General features: G+C 44.7%; 1 protein-coding gene across 1 annotated transcript in view; it reads right to left on the bottom strand.

The window, feature by feature from the left end:
• Positions 1 to 23,666, bottom strand: part of LOC134357761 (deoxynucleoside triphosphate triphosphohydrolase SAMHD1-like) — a 69,717-nt gene that overhangs the window by 24,568 nt on the left and 21,483 nt on the right. Inside the window, exons 4-8 of the mRNA XM_063069393.1 lie at positions 19,537 to 19,697; positions 17,947 to 18,062; positions 17,516 to 17,586; positions 15,735 to 15,893; positions 2,494 to 2,594 (exon numbers count right to left, since the gene is read on the bottom strand). Coding sequence (XP_062925463.1) covers positions 2,494 to 2,594; positions 15,735 to 15,893; positions 17,516 to 17,586; positions 17,947 to 18,062; positions 19,537 to 19,697 — 608 coding nt within the window. The remainder of the gene's footprint in view (positions 1 to 2,493; positions 2,595 to 15,734; positions 15,894 to 17,515; positions 17,587 to 17,946; positions 18,063 to 19,536; positions 19,698 to 23,666) is intronic.

Below are 23,666 nucleotides of genomic sequence, written 5' to 3'. Positions count from 1 at the left end.
GTGGAGAATTGGTTAGCAGACAGGAAGCAAAGAGTGGGAATAAACGGGACCTTTTCAGAATGGCAGGCAGTGACTAGTGGGGTACCGCAAGGCTCAGTGCTGGGACCCCAGTTGTTTACAATATATATTAATGACTTGGATGAGGGAATTAAATGCAGCATCTCCAAGTTTGCGGATGACACGAAGCTGGGCGTCAGTGTTAGCTGTGAGGAGGATGCTAAGAGGATGCAGGGTGACTTGGATAGGTAGGGTGAGTGGGCAAATTCATGGCAGATGCAATTTAATGTGGATAAATGTGAAGTTATCCACTTTGGTGGCAAAAATAGGAAAACAGATTATTATCTAAATGGTGGCTGATTAGGAAAAGGGGAGGTGCAACGAGACCATGATGATAATAAATGGCAGTGCAGGCTTGAAGGGCCGAATGGCCTACTCCTGCACCTATTTTCTATGTTTCTATGTTTCTATGTAATAACAGTAGAATGAAGCTGTCTGAATATGGAGGTACAGTTTCAAGCTTTTCCATATCTTGCTCAATGGAAGGAGAAGACGAGAGAATCTCTGGGGTTGGGGCTGTAGCTGCAGACAGAGTCCATGGAGAGGAAGCCGGCTTTCATGTTGGCCGGAGCTGCGTCTGTATCTCTCTGCAATTCCATGCAGTCTCAGACAGAGCATTTCCATATCAAACTGTGATCCAGTCAGGACGCTATAGTGCATCAACAAAAATCAGTGAGAATCAATGGGAAACAGGTTGAATTACTTCAGTTTTCTGAAGAAGCAATGGTGGGTGTAAGAGGGAATGGAAGACACACACACACACAACTTCAAACAAGAGAAAATCTGCAGATGCTGAAAATCTGAGCGACACACACAAAATGCTGAAGGAACTCAGCAGACCAGGCAACATCTATGAAAAAGAGTACAGCTGATGTTTTGGGCCGAAACTCTTCGGCAGGACTGAACTTGACCATGACCTGTGATTAAGCATTCTTTACAAATTTGGCTCCAGTTCCATAACTTTTTTAATCTTAAAAAATTTAAACTTTGCAGTTTAATTTATCGAAATTACTTTTTTAAGCCTTCTTTGAGTGATCCACTTTTTTTACTTTGGAAAAATAAAGGTATTAATTCTTTTCTGGATGTATTTAAAGATGATAGATTGATGTCTTTTGAACAATTAATTGATAAATATTCTCTTTCATATTCACACTTTTTGCAATACCTTCAAGTTAAGACATTTCTTACAAAAATTTTAAGTAATTTTCCGTATATATTGCAGATTGATCTGTTAGATACTATTATGAGTATGAGCCTTTCAACGAAGGGTTCTATTGGAAGAATTTATAATTTATTATTACAATGGGATAAGCATCCTTTATTTAAGATTAAACAGGATTGGGAAAAAGAACTCAATTTGACTCTAATGATGGAGGATTGGACGTGGATTTTGTAGTTGGTTAACTTTTCTTCAATTTGTGCTAGTCATTCACTGATTCAATTTAAAATTGTACATCGTTACCATTTGACGAAGGAGAGACATTCTAAAATATTTTCTAATGTTGTTAGTTATTGTGATAGATGTAAAACTGAGATAGCTATACTGACACATATGTTTTGGTCTTGTTCTATATTGGAACAGTTCTGGAAGTCAGTTTTTTCAATAATTTCTAAAGCACTTAAAATTAATCTACAACCTAATAAATTAACTGTGCTTTTTGGAATAATTCCTCAAAGTATTCATGGTATTTCTATGTCTGACCAACATGTTATTGCATTTGTTACATTGATAGCTAGGAGGGCCATTTTGTTGAAGTGGAAGGATACATCAGCTCCCACTTTGTCACAATGGTTCTCTCAAGTGATGCTATGTCTTAGTTTGGAGAAAATTAGAAGTCGAACCTTTGAACCTTTATTTGATTTTGAGAAAAGATGGGGTTCATTTGCCCGTTATTATCATTTGAGCTAATTGATAGATTTTCTCCACGATCTAATTGTAAATTTTTTGGTATATTTTTCTTTCTTGCTGGTGGTTTGATGTCTATTTTTAGAAGCTTTTTGTATGACGCATGGCTCCGGGGTTGTACACCTAATGGAATTTTTTCCCCCACATGTTCTGCTTAGTATGGTTATTTTCTTATTATCACAAATTTTTTTTTCAATATTTAAGATAATTTTTTTTTCTTTGAGACATTGTAAGTGTTGTTACTTTGATGTACTCATGTTATTACTTTTGTATAATACAACAATAAAATATTTGAAAAGAAAGGAAAGGAAAAGAGTACAGCTGATGTTTCGGGCCGAAACTCTTCGGCAGGACTGAACTTGACCATGACTTGGCCATTTCTGATTTTCAAACATTAAGCTCCCAGCAGAAACAATTAAGCCTGGTCCAAATTAACTAAGCCATGTTCCTGGTAAGCTCACACTGAGAAAAGGCAGAGATGATGAAACACCCATAAGCAGTTGATGAAGACTACAGAGAGGCCTACATACCTGGCAAAATAATCCCACTTATCGACATCAATCCCAGTTCGCTTATTGGCAACGATTTCATACAGAAAGCTTTTCTCCTTAGAACGACCTTTGTACAGCCACTGGGGAGACGAGATGGCAGAGTTAGTGATGAGCAGCACACAGGAGAGTGAAGATGGATCCACCACTGGGGCTCTCCCTCATTCCCTCCACATGACATAGACCGAGTGCAACACCATTAGGAAAACCAAACCATACTCGCCCAGAATGAGATGTAGCACCTCACCCAAGATCAGCAACAGGAACTAAAGAGGCGAACAGTGAGTGGAGATGGGGGTGTGGGTGAAGTCCTCAATGAAACCTACTCATCTGTACTTACCAAGGAGTCACAGAGTCAGAGAGCCCTACCGCACAGAGGGAGGCACTTCAGCCCATCTACCCAGTGCCAAACTGTTATTCTGCCTCGTCCCATTGACCCACACCAGGATTAAAGTCTCCAACTCCCACTCAAGTTCAAGTTAACGTTTATTGTCACCTGACTGTATATATTTACAACCAAATGAGATAATCTTCCTCCAGACCATGGTGCACCCACAAATTATATACCTCACACACCACATAAAACAACATATTACAAGTATAAAATAGTATATATCAGTATATATAAAATATAATTTGAAGTGTATGTAGTGCGCAGCACAGATAAACAGTAAACAGCTTGCTGTCGGTGTGACGAGATCTCAGAGGTGGCAGGTATTCATTAGTCTCACAGCCTGAGGGAAAAAGCTGTTAGCAGTCTGGTAGTTCTAGTCCTGATGCTTCTGTGCCACCTACCGACAGCAGGGGTTCAAAGAGATAGTGGGATGGGTGGTAGGAATCCTCAACAATGCTTTGGGCCCTTCATATACAACACTCCTATAGGGGGGAGGGAGCCCTGCAGATCCTCTCAGTGTGTTTCATTACAGATGGGAGGGGTGATAAGTACTACTTTGATTTGTCGTCCCAAAGTGCAATACCTCACACTTATTTGCACGAAATTCCATCTCACATTTTCCAGATCCTAGTGCAAGTTTTGACTTCTTGCTGTCTACTATACCCCCAATTACGATGTCATCCACAGATTTGCCGATCCAGTTTTCCATCGTACCATCTAGACCGTTTATATAGATGACAAATATCAATGGCTCCAGTGCTGATCCTTGCGTCACACTAATCATGGACCTCCAGTTAGAGAGGCAATCATCTACAAAGTACTCCCAGGATTCACCTACGAAGTCTATGTAAAATCCAATTTCACTAACTCGTCCTGAATGCCAGGAGACTGAACATACTTCTGATAACAATCTCCTCTGAGTTCAGAGAATTACTGCAAGCCTTGATAGTCTTCTTCACTGTCCACAATGTCATCTGCAAATTTCATGATAATGTTTACCACATTATCATCCACACTGTTGATGTCACTACGGAAAAGGATCTTGGCGATTGTAGGGATGACTTGCAGTGGACTGAAAAGCTTGAGAATGTAGTTATTAAAAAAGAGGATGTGCTGGAACTTCTGGAAAGAATCAAGTTGGATAAGTCACAGGGACCGGATGGGATGTACCCCAGGCTACCATGAGAAGTGAGAGAGGAGATTGCTGATCCTCTGGTGATTATCTTTGCATCATCAAGGAGGACGGGAGAGGTTCCGGAGGATTAGAGGGTTGTGGATGTTGTTCCTTTATTCAAGAAAGGGAGTAAAGATATCCCAGGAAATTGTAGGCCAGTGAGTCTTACTTCAGTGATTGGTAAGTTGTTGGAGAAGATCCTGAGGGGCAGGATTTATGAACATTTGAAGAGGCATAATATGATTGGGAATAGTCAGATGGCTTTGTCAAAGGCAGGTCGTGCCTTACAAGTCAAGTCAGGTCACTTTTTATTGTCATTTCGATCATAACTTCTGGTACCAGTACACAGTAAAAACAAGACGTTTTTCAGGACCAAGGTGCAACATGAAACAATACAAAAACTACACTGAACTATGTAAAACAACGCAAAAACTACACTAGACTACAGACCTACCCAGGACTGCATAAAGTGCACAAAACATTTCAGGCATTACAATAAATAATAAACAAGAAAATAGGCACAATAGGGGGCAGTAGGTTGGTGTCAGTCCAGGCTTTGGGTATTGAGGAGTCTGGTGGCTTGGGGGAAGAAATTGTTACATAGCCTGGTCGTGAGAGCCCGAATGCTTTGGTGCCTTTTGCCAGATGGCAGGAAGGAGAAGAGTTTGAATGAGGAAGTCCTTCATAATGCTGTTCGCTTTGTAGATGCAACGTGTGGTGTAACCATCTGTAGTGGCAGGAAGAGGGACCCTGATGATCTTCTCAGCTGACCTCACTATCCACTGCAGGGTGTGGCGATCCGAGCCTGATTGAATTTTTTGAGGATGCAGCTAAGCACATTGATGAAGATAGAGCTGTAGATGCAGTGTATATGGATTTCAGCAAGGCATTTGATAAGGTACCCCATGCAAGGCTTATTGAGAAAGTAAGGAGGCATGGGATCCAAGGGGACATTGCTTTGTGGATCCAGAACTGGCTTGCCCACAGAAGGCAAAGAGTGGTTGTAGACGAATCATATTCTGCATGGAGGTCGGTGACCAGTGGTGTGCCTCAAGGATCTGTTCTGGGACCCTTACTCATCGTGATTTTTATAAATGACCTGGATGAGGAAGTGGAGGGTTGGGTAAGTAAATTTGCTGACGACACAAAGGTTGGGTGTGTTGTGGAAAGTGTGGCGGGTTGTCAGAGGTTACAACGGGATATTGATAGGATGCAAAACTGGGCTGAGAAGTGGCAGATGGAGTTCAACCCAGATAAGTGTGAGGTGGTTCATTTTGGTAGGTCAAATATGATGGCAGAATATAATATTAATGGTAAGACTCTTGGCAGTGTGGAGGATCAGAGGGATCTTGGGGTCCGAGTCCATAGGACACTCAAAGCTGCTATGCAGGTTGACTCTGTGGTTAAGAAGGCATACGGTGCTTTGGCCTTCATCAACCGTGGAATTGAGTTTAAGAGCTGAGAGGTAATGTTGCAGCTTGGGTCCAAGTCCATAGGATACTCAAAGCTGCTATGCAGGTTGACTCTGTGGTTAAGAAGGCATACGGTGCATTGGCCTTCATCAATCGTGGGATTGAGTTTAAGAGCTGAAAGGTAATGTTGCAGCTATACAGGTCCCTGGTCAGACCCCACTTGGAGTACTGTGCTCAGTTCTGGTTCCCTCACTATAGGAAGGACGTGGAAACTATAGAAAGGGTGCAGAGTAGATTTACAAGGATATTGCCTAGATTGAGAAGCATGCCTTATGAGAGTAGGTTGAGTGAACACAGCCTTTTCTCCTTGGAGCGATGGAGGATGAGAAGTGACTTGATAGAGGTGTACAAGCTAATGAGAGGGATTGATCGCATGGTTAGTCAGAGGCTTTACCAGAGCTGAATTGGCTAGCATGGGAGGGCATTGTTTTAAGGTGCTTGGAAGTAAGTACAGAGCAGATGTCAGGGGTAAGTTTTTTTTTACACAGAGTGGTGAGTGCGTGGAATGGGCTGCTGGCCGCGGCGGTGGAGGCGGAAACGATAGGGTCTTTTAAGAGACTCCTGAATGGCTACATGGAGCTCAGAAAAATAGAGGGCTATGAGTAAGCAACACACATCAAAGTTGCTGGTGAACGCAGCAGGCCAGGCAGCATCTCTAGGAAGAGGTACAGTCGACGTTTCGGGCCGAGACCCTTCGTCAGGACTAACTGAAAGAGGACCTAGTAAGAGATTTGAAAGTGGGAGGGGGAGGGGGAGATCCAAAATGATAGGAGAAGACAGGAGAGGGAGGGATGGAGCCGAGACCTGGACAGTTGATTGGCAAAAGGGATATGAGAGGATCATGGGATAGGAGGCCGAGAAAGAAAAGGGGGAGGGGGGAAACCCCAGAGGATGGGCAAAGGGTATAGTGAGAGGGACAAAGGGAGAAAAAGGAGAGAGAGAAAAAGAATGTGTGTATATAAATAAATAACGGATGGGGTACGAGGGGGAGGCGGGGCATTAGCAGAAGTTTGAGAAGTCAATGTTCATACCATCAGGTTGGAGGCTACCCAGATGGAAAATAAGTCAGCCTGAGTGTGGCTTTATCTTCACAGTAGAAGAGGCTGTGGATAGACATATCAGAATGGGAATCGGATGTGGAATTAAAATGTGTGGCCACTGGGAGACCCTGCTTTCTCTGGCAGACAGAGCGTAGGTGTTCAGCGAAATGATCTCTCAGTCTGTGTCAGGTCTCGCCAATACATAGAAGGCCACATCGGGAGCACCGGACGCAGTATATCACCCCAGCCGACTCACAGGTGAAGTGTCGCCTCACCTGGAAGGACTGTCTGGGGCCCTGAATGGTGGTAAGGGAGGAAGTGTAAGGGCATGTGTAGCATTTGTTCCGCTTACAAGGATAAGTGCCAGGAGGGAGATCGGTGGGGAGGGATGGGGGGGACAAATGGACAAGGGAGTCGCGTAGGGAGTGATCCCTGCGGAAAGGGGGGGGGAGGGAAAGATGTGCTTGGTGGTGGGATCCCGTTGGAGGTAGCGTAAGTTACGGAGAATAATATGTTGGACCCGGAGGCTGGTGGGGTGGTAGGTAAGGACAAGGGGAACCCTATTCCTCGTGGGGTGGCGGGAGCATGGAGTGAGAGTAGATGTGCATGAAATGGGGGAGATGGGTTTGAGAGCACAGTTGATCTAAAGGTGTAGCTATAGTCTTCCTTCACCCCTTGCTGTGCTTGATATGATCCTGACGACCATAACCATCCACCTTATCCATGTAAAGCTGCCCGACACCACAACAACCACTCATCTCCCGGAGCACACCTGCCACTGTTGGTGAGTACTATGCACCAGAGGATGTTAACTTTCTATGATTTATTACATTGAATATTACCTTAAATTGATTACGTATAATATAAATGTTGTCTTGTAGTGCTGCTTTTGTGTCGCATTGGTATAAAAATGTGAATAAATTACAGATAAAACATATCTAGGAATTTCTCCATTTAAATAATTATTCACATTATGCGATTTCACATTATGCATCAACTTCAAGGAACATATCCCTCGCATATAACGAGGATAGGGTGTAGTTCTAAGGTAGGGACATGTTCGGCACAGCTTTGTGGGCCAAAGGGCCTGTATTGGGCTGTATGTTATCTATTTTTCTATATAAACGACAAAAACAAGAAACCAGCACTGATCCCTGAGGGACACCATTCATCACTGGGCTCCATCTACTAGTAGGAGAAGTCTACTACCAGCCCTGGCTTCTCCCAGCAAGCTAATGCTGAAACCATTTACTACTTTATCTTGAATGCATGCAACTGAACCTTGTTGAACAACCTCCCTGCAGGACCTTGTGAAAGGCCTTGCTAAAGTCCACATAGATCATGTTCACGACCTTTCCTTCATTAACTTTCCTGGTAACCTCCTCAAAAAATTGTATAAGAATGTTTAGACATCACCTACTGTACAAAAAGCCATACTGACTATCCGTAATACTTACACATCCCCTCCATTACAATGCATTAGAATAATTCACCCACTACTGATATCTGACTCACCAGCCTATAAATTACTGGTTTATTCTTAGAGCCTTTCTGGAACAATGGAATAACATTAGCTTTCCTTTTGTTCTCTTCTTCCAAAAAAAGACCTCAATATTCCTCAAATCCAAGGGTTCCCAAACCTGTTAGACTTGCCTTTTATTCTAAGGCAAGCTTAAGAGGATGATTGTACCTAATGGTGACTCCTTTGCTTGTGTAACACCCTGGGAAAGGTTTCACTGCTAATGTAATGGTCTTTCTGTACAGGCAGTGTTTGGTTCGAGATAATGGGCGCTTTGGAATGTGAGCTGTCCAATGACGGGAGTGTGTTTTCGTGCTGTGTGCCCGACACCAAGGTGATCTGGGTCCTTTGTTTGGCGGGAGATGGAGAGTGAAGACGCCAGAAAGGAGTGGAATTGGAGTGGGGCTGGGAGTCAATGAAGCCCGGGGAAATCGACGGAGGTTTGGCGAAAGGGAAACCATGAGCTCCAACTTGTGCACATTGGATTGTTTTATTAAAATGGGCCCTTTTTGTTTCCTTTACTAACCCTTTCGGCAAATTAAGAATTATATAGCTAAATCATTTAATTGCGTGTGGTGTACTGTCGGTTAGTAACAGGGTAACAAATCACACAGCATCCACACAAACAGGAGGTTTTGCACCTCAATTTCAAACGTTTGGCAGGGCCAGAGATTGTCTCCTCTAGACTTACACAGCCGACAGAACATGAAGGTTACGCTTGCATCTTCGAAAACAGCTTCATTTCTGTCTTTGAATCTCTATTTACCCCTTTCAGGTTCTTTTGAAGACTCTGACCTGGAGTTACACACTAACTTCAGTTCTTTGCGGAATTGGGACCCGCTCTCAGGGCCTCATGACCGGCTGCTTTTCGATATGCCAAGGACACGGCCTGGAAAACTAGCACGCCTTCAGAGTGCCTTTACTTCCTGAGAATACTAAAGAAATTTGGCCTGTCCCCTAAACCACTCACTATTTTTTTATAGATGCACCGTAGAAAGCATTCTTCTAGGGTGTATCACAACCTGGTATGGAAGTTGTCCTGTCCAAGACCGAAAGAAGCTGCAGAAGCTTGTGAACACGGTGCAGCACATCACACAATCCAATCTTCCATCCATGGACTCACTTTACACCGCACGCTGTCGGAGCAGTGCTGCCAAGATAATCAAGGACACGACCCACCCAGCTTTTCGTCCCTCTTCCCTCCAGGAGAAGGCTCAGGAACTTGAAGACTCATACGGGGGTGATTTGGGGTTCTAACATTTAACTGTCATTCATTCTTTGGGGCACTCCTCTGTTTTCGTGGATGTTTGCAAAGGAAAAGTATTTCAGATGTATTTCAGATTAATTTCTCTGCCATTAAATGTACCTTTTGAAACCTAGCAAGAACATACAAGCTTAGTACTCTCGATACTTCACTCTTGAAGGCCTCCCATTTACCAAGCACCTCTTAAACAGAAAACAATCCATCCCAATCCATACCTGCTGCACTATGCTCTCGATCACTTCAACACTTTAAATTCCCTGGACACGATCTCCACATTTTCACTATGGATGTCCAGTCCCTAAAGACTTCTATTTTCCCCTCGGGAAGGCCTTACAGCTCTCCACTTCTTTTTAACAACAGACTAAACATTTCTCCACCAGCATCCTTCTCTGTCTTGCAGAGCTCGTTCTCAACCTCAAACAATTTCCCCTTCAACTCCGTCCACTCTCTGCAACCCCAAGGTGTAGCCACGAGCCCCCACATGGGCCTCAACAATGCCCACCTGCTGGTCAACAACATGGGACTGTCCATATTCCAACACCATACGCAAAATGTTTCCCACTTCTTTCTATGCTACGTCAATGACTGCATTGGTGCTGCTTCCTGCACCCATGCTGAACTCAGCAATTTCATCAACTTTGATCACTTCATCAACAATATTCCTGGATTTCAGTGCTTTAAAAGGGATGGGGGGGAGGGGAGGAGGAGTGGCATTACTGGTCAGGGATACTATTACAGCTACAGAAAGGGTGGGTAATGTAGCAGGATCCTCTTTTGAGTCAGTATGGATGGAAGTCAGGAGCAGGAAGGGAGCAGTTACTCTACTGGGGGTATTCTATAGGCCCCCTGGTAGCAGCAGAGATACAGAGGAGCAGATTGGGAGGCAGATTTTGGAAAGGTGCAAAAATAACAGGGTTGTTATCATAGGTGACTTTAACTTCCCTAATATTGATTGGCACCTGATTAGTTCCAAGGGTTTAGATGGGGCAGAATTTGTTAAGTGTGTCCAGGATGGATTCCTGTCACAGAATGTGGACAGGCTGACTAGGGGGAATGCCATACTAGATCTAGTACTAGGTAACAAACCGGGTCAGGTCACAGATCTCTCAGTGGGTGAACATCTGGGGGACAGTGACCACTGCTCCCTGGCCTTTAGCAGTATCATGGAAAAGGATAGAATCAGAGAGGACAGGAAAATTTTTAATTGGGGAAGGGCAAATTATGAGGCTATAAGGCTAGAACTTGCAGGTGTGAATTGGGATGAAGTTTTTGCAGGGAAATGTACTATGGACATGTGGTCGATGTTTAGAGATCTCTTGCAGGATGTTAGGGATAAATTTGTCCCGGTGAGGAAGATAAAGAATGGTAGGGTGAAGGAACCATGGGTGACAAGTGAGGTGGAAAATCTAGTCAGGTGGAAGAAGGCAGCATACATGAGGTTTAGGAAGCAGGGATCAGATGGGTCTATTGAGGAATATAGGGAAGCAAGAAAGGAGCTTAAGAAAGGGCTGAGAAGAGCAAGAAGGGGGCATGAGAAGGCCTTGGCAAGTAGGGTAAAGGAAAACCCCAAGGCATTCTTCAATTATGTGAAGAAAAAAAGGATGACAGGAGTGAAGGTAGGACCGATTAGAGATAAAGGTAGGAAGATGTGCCTGGAGGCTGTGGAAGTGAGTGAGGTCCTCAATGAATACTTCTCTTCAGTATTCACCAATGAGAGGGAACTTGATGATGGTGAGGACAATATGAGTGAGGTTGATGTTCTGAAGCATGTTGATATTAAGGCAGAGGAGGTGTTGGAGTTGTTAAAATACCTCGGACGGATAAGTCCCCGGGGCCAGATGGAATATTCCCCAAGCTGCTCCACAAGGTGAGGGAAGAGATTGCTGAGCCTCTGGCTAGGATCTTTATGTCCTCGTTGTCCACGGGAATGGTACTGGAGGATTGGAGGGATGTGAATGTTGTCCCCTTGTTCAAAAAAGGTAGTAAGGATAGTCCGTGTAATTATAGACCAGTGAGCCTTACGTCTGTGGTGGGAAAGCTGTTGTAAAGATTCTTAGAGATAGGATTTATGGGCATTTGGAGAATCATGGTCTGATCAGGGACAGTCAGCATGGCTTTGTGAAGGGCAGATCGTGTCCAACAAGCCTGATAGAGTTCTTTGAGGAGGTGACCAGGCATATAGATGAGGGTAGTGCAGTGGATGTGATCTGTATGGATTTTAGTAAGGCATTTGACAAGGTTCCACACGGTAGGCTTATTCAGAAAGTCAGAAGGCATGGGATCCAGGGAAGTTTGGCCAGGTGGATTCAGAATTGGCTTGCCTTTAGAAGGCAGAGGGTCGTGGTGGATGGAGTACATTCAGGTTGGAGGGTTGTGACTAGTGGTGTCCCACAAGGATCTGTTCTGGGACCTCTTCTTTTCGTGACTTTTATTAACGACCAGGAGTTGGGGTAGAGGGTGGGTTGGCAAGTTTGCAGACGACACAAAGGTTGGTGGTGTTGTAGATAGTGTAGAGGATTGTCGAAGATTGAAGAGAGACATTGGTAGGATGCAGAAATGGGCTGAGTAGTGGCAGATGGAGTTCAACCCGGAGAAGTGTGAGGTGGTACACTTTGGAAGGACAAACTCCAAGGCAGAGTACAAAGTAAATGGCAGGATACTTGGTAGAGTGGAGAAGCAGCGGGATCTCGGGGTACATGTCCACAGATCTCTGAAAGTTGCCTCACAGGTAGATAGGGTAGTTAAGAAAGCTTATGGGGTGTTGGCTTTCATAAGTCGAGGGTCGGAGTTTAAGACTCGCGATGTTATGATACAGCTCTATAAAACTCTGATTAGGCCACACTTGGAGTACCGTGTCCAGTTCTGGTCACCTCACTATAGGAAGGATGTGGAAGCATTGGAACGGGTACAGAGGAGATTTACTAGGATGCTGCCTGATTTAGAGAGTATGGATTATGATCAGAGATTAAGAGAGCTAGAGCTTTACTCTTTGGAGAGAAGGAGGATGAAAGGAGACATGATAGAGGTGTACAAGATATTAAGAGGAATAGATAGAGTGGATAGCCAGTGCCTCTTCCCCAGGGCACCACTGCTGAATACAGGAGGACATGGCTTTAAGGTAAGGGGTGGGAAGATCAAGAGGGATATTAGAGGAAGGTTTTTTACTCAGAGAGTGGTTGGTGCGTGGAATGCACTGCCTGAGTCAGTGGTGGAGGCAGATACACTAGTGAAGTTTAAGAGACTACTAGACAGGTATATGGAGGAATTTAAAGTAGGGGCTTATATGGGAGGCAGGGTTTGAGGGCTGGCACAACATTGTGGGCCGAAGGGCCTGTACTGTGCTGTACTATTCTATGTTCTATGTTTGCCTTCAACTTTCACATCCGTCTCAAATTTACTTGCTCCATCTCTGACACTTCTCTCCCTTCTAAAAATCTTTCTCTCCATCTCTGGAGATAGACCATCTTTCAGAAAGCTACTGACTCTTACAGCTACCTTGACTCGAAAGCTGCCCACCCTGTCACCTGTAAACATGCTATTCTCTTTTCTCAGATCCTCCGTCTCTGTATCTGTTCTCAGGGTGAGGCTTTCAGGTCTGGAACAGCTGAGATGTCCTCCTCCTTCAGAGAACAGGGTTTCCATCATCGACCATCAATGCATCTCCTTCATTTCCTGCACATCTACCCTCACCCATTTTCCCTCCAGCATAGTGGGGATAGGGTTCCCCTGGACCTTACCCACCACCCCATGAGCCTCTTCATCCAGGACAGCATTCTCCCGAACTTCTACAGAGGGATCCTACCACTAAGCACATTGCTCATGTTGCAATGAGCGGCGGGATGAGGACCCAAGTGCAGGACACAGGCACGGAGACTTGACACGGAGACGGACTTGGACATGACTTGGACTCGAAGCCTGGACTTGGACTCGAAGCCTGGACTTAGATTTGACTGGAACACAGAGCCTGGACTTGGACTTGACTGGAATACGGAGCCTGGACTTGGACTTGACTGGAACACAGAGCAACAAAACCAAACAACGAGAGACAATTCGTATCGCGGCTCGGAGCAGTGGCAAACGGCCTGCAATACTCAGCTGGATACAAGATGACAAAAGCAAAGAAAGGCAGATAATTCGTATCACGGCTCAGAGCAGCAGCAAACGGCCTGCAATGCTCAGCCGGACACAAGACGACAAAAACAAACAATGACAGTCCATTCAAATCTCGACTACAGGTAGCACATGAAGCGGCAAACAGCAGGCAAAACTCAGCTGGACGGCAGGCTCTTGACTTGACCCAGGAACAGCAGATGACAGGCTCTCCACTCGACCCAGGAACTGCGGACGACAGACTCTCGACTCGACCCAGGAACTGAGGACGACAGGCTCTCAACTCGACCCAGGAACTGCGGACGACAGGCTCTCGACTCGACCCAGGAACAGCAGACGACAGGCTCTCGACTCGACCCAGGAACTGCGGACGACAGGCTCTCGACTCGACCCAGGAACAGCAGACGACAGGCTCTCCACTCAACCCAGGAACAGCGAATGGCAGGCTCTCGACTCGACCCAGGAACTGCGGACGACAGGCTCTCGACTCAACCCAGGAACTGCGGACGACAGGCTCTCCACTCGACCCAGGAACTGCGGACGACAGGCTCTCAACTCGACCCAGGAACAGCGGATGACAGGCTCTTGACTTGACCCATTCTCGACGGCCCGGAACGAGCAAAGTCGCACTGCTGAGGTGACGAACCAGCCACGAGTAGATATAAGCCGGAGTTTTCATGCTGCCAGTTCAAATGAGGATCAGGTGCTCTAATCAAGGAGACCAGTGGAACACGGGGAGAAGGAAACTCACTGAAATGAGTGGTCAACGGACCGGACCACGACAGTTCATGAACCAAGTCTTTGCATTCCACAGGGATTGCTCTGTATGTGACTCTGTCCACTTGTCTCTATCTGCTTATCTCCCTTCTGGACACCTCCCTCACCATCATTCAGTGCTCTAAACAGTCCTTCCATGTGAGGTGACACTTCACCTGCAAGTCTCACAGATCACCTATTGTATCCAGTACTCACACATTCGGGATTTTGCCATGGCCATCTAATTTGATTTGAATTCCCATTTTGACATGTCATTTCATGACCTCCTTCTACTGATTCAATGAGGCCACACTCAGCATAGAGGAGGAACAACTCATGTTCTATCTGGAAACGTCCAATCTGTTAGCATAACCATCAATTTCAATAATGTCCAGTAATTTCTCCCCCACCTCCTTTTCTCTTTATCCATTCGCCATTCTGGGTCCCCTCTTACTTTTCTTCTCCTCTTCTGCCCATCGCTTCCCTCCAGTGCCATAGTTTCAGTAGGCGAGACTTGTCTCAGTATAGCTGTGACATTTTCACTGACTAATAATGCCACCCCTCCTCCTTTAATACCTCTCCCTCTATCATGTCTAAAGCAAAAGAAGGCTGGAACACTGAGCTGCCAGTCTTGCCCCTACTGCAGCCAAGTCTCACTGCCTACATTACTCATTGCATTGAAATAGATGCAACTCAGAACATTAGTCTCACCATGTTCAACATTCTGTTTCCTTTGTTTGTATGTAGGTTTAACATCTTCATTCCCTGCAGCCCATCCACTAGCTGCCCAAACATTCTGGTTCCCATTCCCCTGCGACTCTAGTTTAAACTCCCCAGAGCAGCTCTAGCAAACCTTCAAGAAAGGATATTAGTCCCCCTCCAGTACGGGTGCAAACTCTCCTCTCTATACAACTCTCACCTTCCCTCAAGAGAGCCCAATGATCCAGAAATGTGAAGCCCTCCCTCCTGCACCATCCTATGTGTTAAGCTGCATTATCTTTCTATTTCTGGCCTCACCTGCACATGGCACTGGTAGCAAGCCTGAAATCACCACCATGTAGAACCTCTCCTTTAAATTAGTGCATAAACCCTCGAACTCTCCCTACACGACCTTGTCACACCTCCTGCCTATGTTATTTATTCCGACATTGGACATGACCTCTGGATGTTCACCCTTCCCCATAAGAATGCTTTTGACTCGTTTCAAATGTCCCTGAGAGGGAATATACAATTCTGGAACTACATTCTCACTACTAGAACCTCCTCTCTGTTCCCCTAACCAATGGCTCCACACCTTATGTCTGAGATTGACTCATCATTGCCTCCTCAATTCAAGGTCTACTAATATTAGACAAGTCCAACGACGGCAGTGACAGCCCATCGTGCTAATGAACAGTAGTGATCAGGGGAGAAAAGAATTAATTCAATCATTTAGCTCTCTTTGGGTGCACATAGACCCATGTAAAATTTCCATAGTTCAACAGTGTCACTTACCTTTGAATCCTTAGAATCATTGCCTACTTTTGGACCTCTGATCAGTTCCTTTATAAAAGTCACATCTTGTGGCAACACTAGACCATACTTTTTCAGCACCACTTTCAAGTTATTGGAGGAGATCAAGTGGTTGAACATCTTTACGGAAGCATCCTCGTGCTGCACCAAAAGCAAATCAGAGGAAAGAGCGAGTCGTCATTCTATGCAAATGACTGACATTAAAATTAACAATTTTAACTGGGGCAGTGGTCTAGTTTACTGCATTAACCCCCATGGACAATAAGTTGATGTCACACCACACAGTGCTAGCAACTCATGTTAATTTCAATATAATTTTTTGCCATGTCAGTCACATAACACAGAAACAGGCCTTTCGGCCCAACTGCCCCATGCTGACCAAAATGCCCATAACAGCAACTCCCATTTGTCAGCATTTGGCCCATAATCTTCTAAACCCGTCCCATCCATCTACATGTACAATTATCTTTTAGAATTTATTAAATTGTACCTTTGTCAACCACTTTCTCTATCAGCTCATTGTACATGCATACCTCTCTCTGTGTAAAAAAAATGTTGGCCAAGTTTCTATGAAATCTCTCTCCTGTCAACTTAAACCCATGCCGTCTAGTTCTTGAATTGAACCTATCTACGCCACTCATGATTTTATACACCTCTGAATGATCAGCCCTCTCTCCCCTGTCCTTTAATCAATGAAGTCCCAATCTGCTCACCTCTCTCAGTCGCTCAAGTCACAGTAACATCCTTGTAAACTTAGAGACATTTATTCTGAGACCAGGTTGACTAGAAAACTGAACACAACATTCCCAGTATGGCCTCAGCAACATGTTGTACAACTGCAACATTATGTCCAACGTCTACACTCAAATCCCTGAATGATGAAGGCAGGTGTGTGAAATGCCTCCTTCACCACACAGTCCAGCTGTCACCCCACGTTCAAGGAAACCATGATTGTTCAGATCTTGTCCTAGAAATGAATGGTAAACCGCCACCTCTGACCACAGCTGTCTGCTTCAAGGATGGCCAGGTCTAAGGCTGACTGCTCCAGAGGGCAATAGACAACAACATGGCTGCAACTCCAGAGTCACAAATGGACCAGGCTATGAGCGCCATGACCATGGCTTTCTGTCCCAGATTTAATCCATTTCAAATTATCCTACCACTGTTAACCTTTGGATTTCTTTCTGTGCAACCAGCCTTCATGTTACCATCTCTTCTACATGGCACACACAGTTCTATTTCACAGAGCCATACCCGTTGGAAGCTGGGTTGAGACATCTCACTCAGAATGCAAACAGGGACATGGGACACTAATTATTAGATACCTAATAAGGTAGTCACCATGTTCATGGTCTTTTGCTGTTTTAGCCCATCTACTTTAAGGTTTGACATCCTGTGCATTCAGAGATGCTGTCCTGCAGTGAGTTGCTGTTGCCTTCCTGTCAGCATGAACCAATCTGACCATTCTCCTCTGACCTCTCTCATTAACAAGGCATTTTTCTCCCACAGAACTGCTGATTACTGGACTTTTTTTTTGTTTATTTGTTTCTTTGGACCATTCTCTGTAAATCCAGATACCATTGTGTGGTTCTACAAAAGTGGTAGAAGAGTCATTGTGACATTCCCTTTACTGGAAATCTGCTGCTTCACTCTGAGTGAATATCCTTGACAACAAGGTCTGCATTGATGGGATTCTGGCACCTAACCCACTGCCTCATCTTTGCTAATACACACCTTTACTCAAAGCATACGGAGAGAGTTACCTTCCATTTCAAATTTTTCCGCGTTTTGGAGATAAATTTTCTATCAAACAAGTGCGAAAATGGTCCATGACCTGGGAAATGAAACATCAGTGTTACAGTGGAAAAACACTCAATTTCCCAGAAGGGCCAGAGAAGGACTCAGGATTAAGATCGCATCGGTGTGAGTTCACCCCAAAAGAGCAATACACCTCCAGCAAATCACCGCCTGGATTATTGTGACCTGCACCATCACTCCCTGGAGACCACGAGCTGGGTTTGAAGTCTTTCTCCTAGACATCCCTCTTTGCACTAAGCCCAATCTCTGAAGTCAACAAATAGCCCAAACTTTGCAAAACAATAAAAGGGAGGATGCTGTCCCACCAACTGCTCCCATGCCCCAGTAGTGCCTTCACCTGCGAGGTACATTGGCCTCTACACAGCTGTTCTCTCACCTAGATCGTGGCAGAGTCCCGCGATCTGAACACACAGGATATCCCGATGGTCAACCTGAAGTTCTGGTTGGTGCCTAGCCAGGACTTTCACCAGTTTTCCTGCCAGATGCGCCACACTGCAGGGCAAAGAGACAGCAATCAAATATAGACACATAAACTTTCTTCCACTGCATTCAAATACTATTTACCCTAAATATCCATAGTTCATACATATAGAAGCTAATAATTGCCTTGGCATAGTCTCTGCTATTTATTAATACCAATGGTGAGATGTTGAACAGGTTGGGACTTTACTCATGGGAGGAAAGATTAATAAGGGTGATCTTATAGAGGTGTATCAAATCAGGAGGGGCACAGGCAGGGTAAATGCATAGTCTTGAGATCATGGGTTTAAGGTGAGGGGGGAAAGATTTACTCGGAATCCGACTGGCAGTCTTCCTCACTAAGAAGGTGGTTGATAGATGGCATACACTGTCAGAGGAAGTGGTTAAGGGAGGGACGTTAATGAGAACCAGCTTCAATTCTCTCCAGGTTAGAGGTCCATTCAAAAGGGGATGTTCATAAACACAGTGTCGACACACAGTCTTGTCCTCTCTGCTCTGATCTCAGTTCTGCAGTTTGCCTATCACCACTTTGCTCCACACTGTCCCGTGGTCTCTGTCGCACTCAGTAATACCGGGTCACTGTCTGCCTGCCGGACAATGCTCTCTCTCACTCAGTCAACATCACAATCAAGGAATTCACATCGTATTACTTCAGAGTTTTGTTACAGCATTTCACAGACATGTTGGTTGTCCATTGCTTCTGACAATGATGTGACCTCTTTGGGAACAGTTTTACAGGAAAAAAAGCCATTGCCCTGGGGCAGTTTCACTCTTGTGGCCTCAATAATCTTGGTCCAATGGTATGAAAAATCGTCACGACTGGGGACTTCCTTGGCTGCAGTGGATAGTCGTGTCACCTTCTGTGTGTGTCATGCCCGTCGCTCTCCATGAGGCGTTGCAGCGCCATCTTCTTGGCCATTGGATCTTGTAATTGGTCTCATCTGCCCAGTCCGCCAAAACTGGCTTCAACTGCTGGCGTAGGCGTGTCCACTGTCTTACCAGGGTTGGAGCTTCCCGGCTACCCTCAAACAAGAGAAAATCTGCAGATGCTGGAAATCCAACACAAAATGCTGGAGGAACTCAGCAGGCCAGGCAGCATCTACAGAAAAAAGTACAGTTGACGCTATGGACCGAAAGTCTTTGGCAGGACTGGGAAAGAGAAAAGCTGAGGAGTAGATTTAAAAGGTGGGGGAGGGGAGAGAGAACGACAAAGTGATAGGTGGGAACTTCCCAGCTCTTTAACTCATCCCTCCCCCTTCAGGTTTCACCTATTGACGGACTTTGCTTTGGATGGAAGACCTACATGTGACAACTCATCAATTGACCAGACTAACTTCCTGGATTGTCCTTACCCGATGGGGTGCTCGAATCTCTGTGAATCCTTACCCGATGAAGTGCTGAACTCGCCCCGAGTCCTTACTCAATGGAGTGCTTGAATTTCCCCGAGTCCTTACACGATGGGGTGTTGAAATCCCCGAGTCCTTACCCAATGGAGTGGTCGAATCTGTTGTGGGAGGCCCCAGGATACACAAAGTATGCCCCTCCAAGCTGCTTAATGAAGCGGAGACGCTGGAACTGCGGCGTGTCTATGATGCGGACGAGCAGTGGGTGCATCTCAATGTGGCCATGGATTGGGTCGTTGAACACCTGTGGGGGAATTGAAAGGTCTCTGCTCACATCACAAGGCACCTTTCTGTCCCTCTGTCGAAGACAATGCCTGACCAATTGTATTTTGTGTTTTATTCCCCTAAATAAATGAGTGAGCCTAACATCTGCAGAGGGAAAGTTATTGAAAGCTATTCTAAGGAACTGGATATATAAGTAATTGAATAGAAAGGGACTAATTCAACGTGACTTTGTGCATGGAGGGTCACTTCTAACCAATCTTGTAGATTTGTTTGAGGAAGTTTCCAGGAAAGTTGATGAAGGCAAGGCAATAGATGTTATCTATATGGACTTAAACAATATCTTTGACAAAGTCCTGCATGGGAGGTTGGTCAAGAATGTTCAGTCATTTGACATTCAGGATGAGGCAAAAAAATTGGATTGGGCATTAGTTTTATTCAAGAAGCCAGAGGGTGATTGAAATTGGTAGCCTCTCTGACAGTGAGGAAGGCTATCAAAGTATGTAAGAGGATCTGGACCAGCTGGAAAAGTGGCAGATGAAATGTAATGCAGACAAGTGTGAGGTGTCGCACTTGATGAGGACAAACCAGGGTAGGACTTAGATGATGAGTGGTAGGGCACGGAGTTTTCCACCATTTTCTTTTTCAGCAACTGCATCATTGATTTCCTCACTTACAGACCACAGTCTGTTTGGATTGGTAACACTCACCGTCAGCACAGGTGCACCACAAGGCTGGGTTTTTAGCCCCTGGGTTAGTCACTTTATAACTATGATTGTGTGGCTACGTACAGCTCCAATGCTATGTTTAAGCTTGTTGACGACACCACTGTTGATGGCCAAAGCAAAAGTGGTGATGAATCAGCATACAGGAGGGAAGATTGAAAATCCTGCTGGAAAAAGTTTCTAATAAAGATAATGGCACAATTGTAATAGGGGATTTCAATATGCAAGGGGATTGGGAAAATTAGGTTGATGTCAGATCGTCAGGGAGGGAATTTGTCGAATGCCTGCAAAATGGCTTTTCAGAGCAGCTTGTGCTTGAGCCTATTTGGGGAAAGCCTATCTTAGATTGGGTGTTGTGTAATAACCCAGATCTTATTTGGGAGCTTAATGTAAGGGAACCCTTAGGAGGCAGTGATCATGATAGAATTGAATTCATACTGCAATTTGAGAGGAAGAAGAATAACTCACATATTGTATATCTGTATTGCAATGGAATACTGTAAAGGGAATTACAGAGGCATGAGAGAGGAGCTTGCCCAGGTGGATTGGTGGGGATGATGGCAGAGCAGAGATGGCTGAAGTTTCTGGAAATAGTTCACCAGGCACCGGATTGGACGTGCCACAGAAGAAGTTCTCTGGTGGCATGGGTAAGCAACCGTGGCTGACAAGGGAAGTTAGGAACTGCAGAAAAGCCAAGGAAAGGACATATAATGTAGCAAAAGTAAATGGGAATTTGGATGATTGGGAAGCTTTTAAAAATCCAACAAAAGGGAACTAAAGAAGCTACAGGAAGGGAAAAGATGAAATATGAATGTAGACTGGCCAATAATAAAAGCAGAGTACCAAAAGTTATTTCTGTTATATAAAGAGTAAAAGGGAGATGAGAGTTGATTTCGGACACCGGAAAATGATGGTGGTGAGGTAGTAATGGCGGACAAAAAATGGCAGATGAACTAAATGGGTACTTTGCATCTGTCTTCACTGTGGAAGACACTAGCAGTGTGCCAGAGGGTTGTGAGTGTCAGGGAGCAGGAGTGACAGACATTGCTATTACAAAGGAAAAGTGCTAGGCAAACTCAAAGGTCTTAAGGTGGATAAGTCACCTGGGCCAGATGGAATACATCCCAGAGTCCTGAGAGAGGCTGCTGAAGAGATAACAGATGCATTGGTCATGATCTTTCAAGAATCTCTTGATTCTGGCATGGTCCTGGCTGGACTGGAACATTGCAAATATCACTCCACTTTTCAAGAAGGGAGGAAGGCAAAAGAAAGGAAATTATAGACCAGTTAATCTAACCTCAATGGTTGGGAAAATGTTGGAGTCTGTTAATAAGGATGAGATTTTGAGGTGTTTGGAGACTAATGATAAAATAAGTCAAAGTCAGCATGGTTTCTGTAAAGGGAAATATTGCCTGACAAATATGTTAGAGTTCTTCGAGGAAGTAACAAGCAGGGTGGACAAAGGAGAGGCAGGGAATGTCATTTATTTGGATTTTCAGAAGGTATTTGACAAGGTTCTTCACATGAGACCGCTTGACAGTATAATATCCTATGGCGTTACAGGAAAGATACTGGCATGGATAGCAGAATGGCTGACAGGCAGGAGGCAGTGAGTGGGAATAAAAGGGGACTTCTCTGGTTGGCTGCTAGTGGCTACTGATGTTCATCAGGGATCAGTATTGAAACTGCTGCTTTTCACATTGTTTGTCAATGATTTAGATAATGGAATTGATGGCTTTGTGGCAAAGTTTGCTGATGGCAAGAAGATACGCGGAGGGGTAGGTGGTGTTGAGGAAGCAATGTAATTGCAGCAGGACAAATTGGAAGAATGGGCATAAAAATGACAGATGGAAAACAGTGTTGGGAAATGTATGGTAATGCATTTTGATAAAACGGGGAGAAGGTTCAAACATCAAAGGTGAAGAGGGGCTTATTGCTCGTGTAAGACTCTCAGAAGGTTCATTTGTAAGTTGAGTCTGTGGTAAAGAAGACATATGCAATGTTGGCATTTATTTCAAGGGGAATAGAATATAAAAGCAAGGAGATAATGCTGTGGCTTTATAAGACACTAGTCAAGCCACACTTGGAGTACTGTCCACTGTTTTGGGCCCCACATCTCAGAAAGGATGTGTTATCATTGGAAAACACCCTGAGAAGGTTCACAAGGATGATTCCAGGAATGAAGGGGTTTACATATGAGGAGCATTTGGCATCTTTGGCCCGTAGTCACTGGAATTCAGAAGAACATCTGGGAATCTCATTGAAACCGACCTAATGTTGAAAGGACTGGATCAGGTGGATGTGGAGAGGATGTTTCCTCTAGTGAAGATGTCCAGAACTAGAGGGCACAGCCTCAAAATTGAGGGGCAACGCTTTAGACCAGAAGTAGGGAGGAATTTATTTAGCTAAAGTGTAGTAACTCTGTGGAATACTCTGCCACAAACTATGGTGGAATCCAAGTCCATATGTATATTTAAGGCGGAAGTTGATTGTTTCTTCGTCACTCAGTGTATAAAAGGAATGTTGTTTCATTGGTGGCATTCATGTATATGGTTGAATGACAATAAACTTGAACTAGGTTTGGCAAGTCATCTCAAATTATGACAAACTTCTATAGATGCACAGTGGAGAGTATTCTGCCTGGTTACATCATGAACTGACATGGGAAACACCAATGCCCAGAAATGGAGATGTCTACAGCAAGTGATAGATACAGCCCTGACCATCACCAGCAATTCCTTCCCCACTTAAAACCACAAGTTTTAGGAGCAGAATTAGGCTATCTGGCCCATCGAGTCTGTTCCCCCATTTCATCATGCCTGATCCATTTCTCTCTCAGCCCCAATCAACTGCTTTCTCCTGTAACCCTTCATGCCCTGACTAATCAATAATCTATCAACCTTTGCCTGAACTATCCATAAAGGCAGCTTCCACAGCATTCTGTGGCAAAGAATTCAATAGATTTGCCACTGCCTGGCTAAAGAAATCCCTCCTCATATCCATTCTAAAAGGATGCCTGTCTATTCCCAGGCAGTATCTTCTGGTCCTAGACTCTCCCACATTTCCACATCCACTTAATCGAAGCCTTTCGCCTTTCGATAGGTTTCAGTTAGATCACCCCTCATTCTTGTAAACTCTAGTGAGTGGACGCCCAATGCCATAAAACACTCATCTATGACAAGACATTCAATCCTGGAATCATTTTCGTGACCCTCCTTTTAACCCACTCCAACGTCAGCACATGTTTTCTGAAAACAAAGGGACCC

Source organism: Mobula hypostoma, chromosome 2 (genome assembly GCF_963921235.1).
Source record: "Mobula hypostoma chromosome 2, sMobHyp1.1, whole genome shotgun sequence".
Lineage (NCBI taxonomy): Eukaryota > Metazoa > Chordata > Chondrichthyes > Myliobatiformes > Myliobatidae > Mobula > Mobula hypostoma.
The sequence above is the reverse complement of the archived record's forward strand: the minus strand, read 5'-3'. Positions and strand labels throughout refer to the sequence as shown.